Source organism: Stigmatopora nigra, chromosome 16 (assembly GCF_051989575.1).
Source record: "Stigmatopora nigra isolate UIUO_SnigA chromosome 16, RoL_Snig_1.1, whole genome shotgun sequence".
Classification (NCBI taxonomy): Eukaryota; Metazoa; Chordata; class Actinopteri; order Syngnathiformes; family Syngnathidae; genus Stigmatopora; species Stigmatopora nigra.
Genome location: NC_135523.1, coordinates 1,887,295 through 1,893,206, shown reverse-complemented (window position 1 = coordinate 1,893,206; position 5,912 = coordinate 1,887,295). Strand labels below are relative to the sequence as shown.

The following is a 5,912-nucleotide window of genomic DNA, read 5'->3' as shown; positions in this document are numbered from 1 at the left end:
TCCATGAGTGCCCTCTGTCATCAAATTGTAAGGTCAATCGCCGTAAATCGCACTCAAACATCTTCCCTTCCCGACAGTTAAATATTTAATTTCTCAACTAAACTAACTGTCTTTTCTATTTTAGACTCAAAATGACCACTTTTACTGACGTCTAGTGGCCAAAAGAGGAAGTACACCCAGTAAACCATCATGCCAAATAGGAAGTAAGTACGATCACACTAACAATGCAAATCACCATAACAATGTGTTTGCCAGCATGTACTCGCGTCCAATGAGAGAGGACATGCACTGTGACGTCACTCCTAGACGCGCCCCATGTGTCCTTATACAAATCGAGCTGAAAGAGAAGCGACATCCCATCATTAGGATTCACGTAGAAGAGGTAAGTGCTTATTTGTTGCATGAAGGCTAACTTACTCTTATTTTATAATAAATGTTAATGTTCAGATTCGAGTTTTTATGCGTATATATTTATTAATTGAAGTTTTACTTGAGCAAATGTCATTTTGTCTTACAGTAAGCTTACTATTTTTTTAAATGTTAATTATAAATATGTTTATGTCCATATTAGGGAAATCCAGATATCATATAACTTTTTTTTTATGGAGAGAAACTAATACCCACGTTACGCAACTTGTCAAACCAGAACAACCAGTCGGAGGACCACGCGATGTTATTTAAGTTAAATACAATGGGACAAGGTGGATTTCAAGATTTGATAATCATAACAATGCAAAAAATTAGAGGCGGAGACTATGTTAAAATTTGCATTTTTTTTCACCCACAAACAGCTCGCCACTCCCTTTTATTTTTGGCAGGATTTCTCCGGAAAACGTCTGGTTGGCGTCGGTAAGAACTATGTTGGCGTGGAGCATCATTTTGGCGTCGTTGGTGTCGCTAACCTGGGCGCAAACGTACCGGTGGGGGGCCTGCCCCACCCCAAAGTTGCAACCCAACTTCATCCTTGCTCAGGTCAGACAACAAAGGTCACATGATCGCATCAAAATCCGTGCTGACCTTTTGTTTTTGTTTTGTTTTTTTAGTATTTGGGTCGCTGGTATGAAATCGCCAAGCTTCCTACCAACTTTGCAAGGGGAAAGTGCATCGAGGCTAACTACTCGCTTCGGAAGGATGGAACCATTCGGGTTCTCAACTCGCAGTTTTAGTGAGTATTCATTTTCATACTTTCTGTTGAAGGCCTTGACGGCCTATTCGTTTGGACTGAGAAGGCTGGGAATGATGTTGTTTCAGTCGAGTTCTTGCTTGTCAAAAATGTTGGATTTTTGACCAAAAAATAACATTTTTAGGTGGTCAATAATATATTTTTTTAATTTTCGGCAGAACTGAAATTGTATGAATTAATTTTTGAGGGAGGGGTTAAAAAATGATACATTTCTGATTTAAGAAAATATATTTTTTGGGTGTTTTTACAAAAATAAATGCCTTTTTGGATAAAATGAATGAGACAGTGAGGTATTTTTTATACAGTTTAATACCAGTTTAATTTTTAGACCAGAGCTAGGAAAATTCCCCAAAAAACTTCAATGGCAACCATTGAGTTGACTCTTGTTTCTGTATTTTTGACAGTAAAGAGAAGACCCGGTTCGCAGAGGGGACCGCCATCATCCCCGACCCGAGAGAACCGGCCCAAATCGGAGTTAGCTTCTCCTACTGTGAGTCTCTTTTGTTTTTTGTTTTTTTGTCAAATAACACAACAGTGCATTGTGCTCGTAGCTAAATTGAATAAATCTACCTCGTGATCGATGACAAAAGACAAAAAAAAAAACGCACATGGCAACAATTAGAGGCCTGTTGGCTAGCACAATCTGTTAGCACGCGTGCTAACATTACAATGGGTTCTTGATGCTCATCCTAGCTAAAAGCTAACGCTATTTTTTCTATCCCCAGTCACCCCATACAGCCCTTACCTGATCCTAAGCACGGACTACCAAGAAGTGGCGGTGGTCTACTCGTGCACGGACATACTGCGCATCTTCCACGTGGAGTACGCGTGGATCCTGGGCCGCTCACGCTTCCTGCCGGACGACACGGTGCGCTACGCTCAAGATTTGCTGCTGGCTGAAGGCATCGATCTTTCCCGTATGACCGCCACCGATCAGACGGGGTGCAAGAACGACTAACGCCATTATATCCGGTACAAAAGTCTCGACAATATATATCACTGCTTAATTGCAACAAAAGGGGGAAAATGGGCTAACAATGCAATTGTCATTGATTGTAGGATGTTAGCCTCTATGCTATAATTCTACATTTGAGTACAATAAAAAAAAGTATCATTTTACACATATTTTCCCTGTAAAAATCTTTGGAAAGACTTTCAATGCATTTTCAATGTGTCACTACTTCCTGGTTCCACACTCAAGGCATCATGGGTAATGTAGTTGTTTGAGAAGGTGCAGGTTTGCATGTGTATGTGGGGGTCTTCAACCTCCCCTCAGCCTTGAGCAGAAGCCCATTGCAGAGCAGTAGATCAACAGCAAACCTCCAACAACAGGTATATTTCACTTTTTCTCAATTTCATCCTAATATTCTTCACCCTTGTTCAAATTCGGCCATCTTGAGACAGTCAAATTGCCTCAAAAAGTGACTTTTTAACCTCTAAATTGATTTTATAGGCAGCAAGATGAAGCCTTGGCTGTGCCTCGCTGTTCTTTTTTCTGTTTTTATCTTCCATGTCACTGGTGAGTGTCTTAAATTTCTGGAAAATATATATGTTTTAATGTTAAAAGTGTCCCAAATGTGTGGGTTTCCACTGTGAGGACAAAGAAGCTTCTGTGTGTGGAATTTTTGCACCTTTGGGATGTAAGTGTGTGTGTGTGTGTGTGTGTGTGCTTTGCGGTATTATTTGGAGAAGCTGGCAAAAAGTATGTGTGAGCTGAATTCTGCCTTTGTGGGAAGGAATGTTGATTTTTCTCCTTTTTTTCTCATCTTCATGTCTACAGAAGCCAGAGTCGTTCCGGAGGGAGGTAAATAAACAAAAACAAACTATCACCAGTATTACATAGCTCAAATTTATTTAAAAATTGTAATTTATATTCCAGTATAAAACCTGTACAACCCCAAATAACAAAAAAATACATTTTTAATTGATCCATATTATCTTTTCATGCATTTAATTATTTTTCCAAGCTAATTTGAATCTAAATTAGGATTTCAAATTATTTTTTAGTACTTTTCAGTTTAATTATAGCCATATATATTGCTTGACATACTTATTTGCCAATAGTTTGTGGAAAATTGAGTGACAGGGAATATTACGGGCTTGTTTTCCAGTGCCATACGACGAACCCCCCGCCGTCCCCTACTGGCCGTACTCCACTTCCGATTTCTGGAACTACGTGGAGTACTTCAGGACCATCGGGGCCTACAATCACATCAACGAATTAGCCAGGGCCTTCTTCGCCCACCAGCATTTGGGCGATACTTTGGGCTACGATAGCCCTGGCGGCCATGAGCACTAAAGCCTTGCCATGAAAAAAAAATGATAATCTTTCCCAACATAATTATACTATTTAGAAATATGTAGATTATTTTGTAAGTAGTGTTCTTTTCTAGGTTGCCTGGTGCTTTAATTTCTCAAATTTCTAATAAATCCCCTGTATTTCATCTGTCTTTTGTTTTTTATATCCTCTGTAATTAAGACTAAGGGCTTAGGTGTGTGTGTCACACTTTAAAGGCAAACTATCTGGTAAACATATTGCGAATTAATTAATTTATGTTATAAGAACAAACTTTACACATTGCTTGAAACCCTTTTGCTAGCGAGTAAGCTAATTTTAATCCGAGCCTTTTTATTCACAACGTTGCCTTTAAAAATAATATATATGTATATTATTGTTAGGTTTTGAGTGTTACGTAGGAAGCTTTGGAAGGGGGATGGTTTTGAGGCCGACCCCATTTCACTGTCGTACTTCTGGTGCTTCTGGTGCTAACAGTAACGAAGCTGTTATTCGTCCAAAAAACTACATTTAATCAAGATTAATCATGAAGCCAGCCGTGGACGAGATGTTTCCAGAAGGAGCCGGACCGTATGTGGATCTAGATGAGGTTCGATCTTTCGTTTTTTTTGCATTAAATGGTCATAATCCTCCGGCTAATGCTAGTTTGCAACGATTGACAGCTACGTTTTAGGCGCTGCTATCAAACCTTTTTATGGTACTGATGTTTTAGAAATACTTTGTATATTGACCATGAAGTAATATCGTTTGTGTATTGGTCTTGTAGTAAATCATATTTCTCGTTTATTGATTGACTGGTGTACTTGAATATGCGTTGTACTTTTGCGTGTGTGCAGGCAGGGGGCAGCAGCGGCCTTTTAATGGATTTGGCAGCCAACGAAAAAGCGGTTCATTTGGATTTTTTTAACGGTAAGCAAGAACAATGACAAAAGATCTTGATGACCATAGACGTTATTTCCTTTTTTGTGCTGCAAACTTAAATATGTTTATCCCTAGTAAACGTTTAATACATCAAGCACTGTTCTAATCATTCTAATTTTAAATATATATATTTTAGGCCCTCAAAAATAAATAAATATATTACATTTTTAATCTCCATCTACAAGCTAAACCACCCTTGGCCAAGTAAGCCAAAATGGGTGAAAAAATACACCTTGAGTTAATGTATTTTCACGCTGCGTTTTGCCAACGGCGTTATACAATTTAGACTTTTTGCCCGTCTCCCGCACCGCTTGTTAAACGTAGACGAGCGCTGCGGCCATGTCGCTTTATGGCGGAAGCACAGCGTGACGCCTCGCCATTTAGAAGCAGCCCGCCGTCAGAAAGCCGCCTTCTCCGATATCTTTCATTAACGAGAGAAAAGTGGTCATTGGAGGCTTTATTTTACGCAGGGCAGAACATTTTGTTTTCAAGGTAGAAGACTTTGAATAGAAAGAAATTCAAAGGAGACACTTTTTTGTAGGACTTGACTGACTTAAATTGGTCGTTGTTATTTCCGCTTACAGACTTTGAAGACCTTTTTGACGACGACGACCTGCAGTGACCCCGTACACGAGCCCGAGGACACGCCCCCTCAGCCGATATGTTGTACATACAATAAATGCCAAGTTTACAAAAAAAACAGGTGTGTTTTGTCATCTACATTCCATCTTTGGGGAAAATTATGCCGACGTTTTGGGGGAATTGCAGGTTAGCGGACAGCCAGAAACACCTGTTGAAAAAGCATAATTACAAACGAGAGAGACCCGGGTCGACCACAAAAACATTTTTTTTAATATTTAAAATGATATTTTTTAGGGGAGTATTTTTTAAATGATTGTTTTTACCAATTTTTTGTCGCATAGGCAAGTATTCATGCAAATTAGCATCATGCTAGCAAATACGGGCTGTCCGAGAAGTGAGTGGTTTCAAAGTGTAGTGCTTAAAAATCCCCATTTTTGAATGGCGATGCCCAAATGTAATGTTTGGAGGGGCAACGTGCCTGGACGTAGGAAAGTAAAGGTTAGCAAATTCCTCATGTGCGCAGCAGCTGTCTCTCCGCGGGCTCCTGCTGACTTTACAAGTCCACTTTGTGTTTGCGGCTATTTGGCGAGTGCTTACGTGGCATCTCCAAACCAAACAGAAGCACATTATAAAGGGTTTTTTTTTTTTTGTACCACACCAACTCAAGTTCATTAGTCATGGCTGCCATTATTAATACAATAAATGACTGCTTTTGAATTTGCAAAATGTGAATAGCATGAGTCTAAGGGGGTGCTGGAGTCTATCCCACTACACTTTGCGGCACAAGGCAGGGGATAAATAACCAATTAATCATATCTAAGCACAATTTAGCATACATTTAGCCTAGCATGCTTGTTTTTGGACCGTGGGAAGAAACTGGAGAATTTGGCATCGAACCCGTTACCCCAGAACTGCGAGCCCTACATGCAA

The 5,912-nt window shown here is 39.7% G+C and overlaps 3 protein-coding genes across 4 annotated transcripts; all 3 read left to right on the top strand.

The window, feature by feature from the left end:
* Positions 1-791: 791 nt before the first annotated feature.
* On the top strand, positions 792-2,302 carry apodb (apolipoprotein Db). Its single transcript, XM_077736469.1, has 4 exons — positions 792-972; positions 1,044-1,165; positions 1,588-1,673; positions 1,909-2,302. The coding sequence occupies exons 1-4, from the start codon at positions 859-861 to the stop codon at positions 2,139-2,141; spliced, it is 555 nt and encodes a 184-aa protein (XP_077592595.1). The 5' UTR covers positions 792-858; the 3' UTR covers positions 2,142-2,302.
* Positions 2,303-2,366: 64 nt separating this feature from the next.
* Positions 2,367-3,627, top strand: otos (otospiralin). Of its 2 annotated transcripts, none has more exons than XM_077736472.1 (4): positions 2,367-2,515; positions 2,637-2,702; positions 2,967-2,987; positions 3,295-3,627. In XM_077736472.1, exons 2-4 carry the CDS (start codon positions 2,645-2,647, stop codon positions 3,480-3,482), a joined length of 267 nt encoding a protein of 88 aa, XP_077592598.1. In that variant the 5' UTR covers positions 2,367-2,515; positions 2,637-2,644; the 3' UTR covers positions 3,483-3,627. The 2 variants fall into 2 exon arrangements, with proteins under 2 accessions (XP_077592598.1, XP_077592597.1); XM_077736471.1 differs by having other exon boundaries at positions 2,964-2,987.
* Positions 3,628-3,904: 277 nt separating this feature from the next.
* On the top strand, positions 3,905-5,100 carry cops9 (COP9 signalosome subunit 9). Its single transcript, XM_077736163.1, has 3 exons — positions 3,905-4,068; positions 4,316-4,388; positions 4,985-5,100. Exons 1-3 carry the CDS (start codon positions 4,006-4,008, stop codon positions 5,020-5,022), a joined length of 174 nt encoding a protein of 57 aa, XP_077592289.1. The 5' UTR covers positions 3,905-4,005; the 3' UTR covers positions 5,023-5,100.
* Positions 5,101-5,912: the final 812 nt, after the last annotated feature.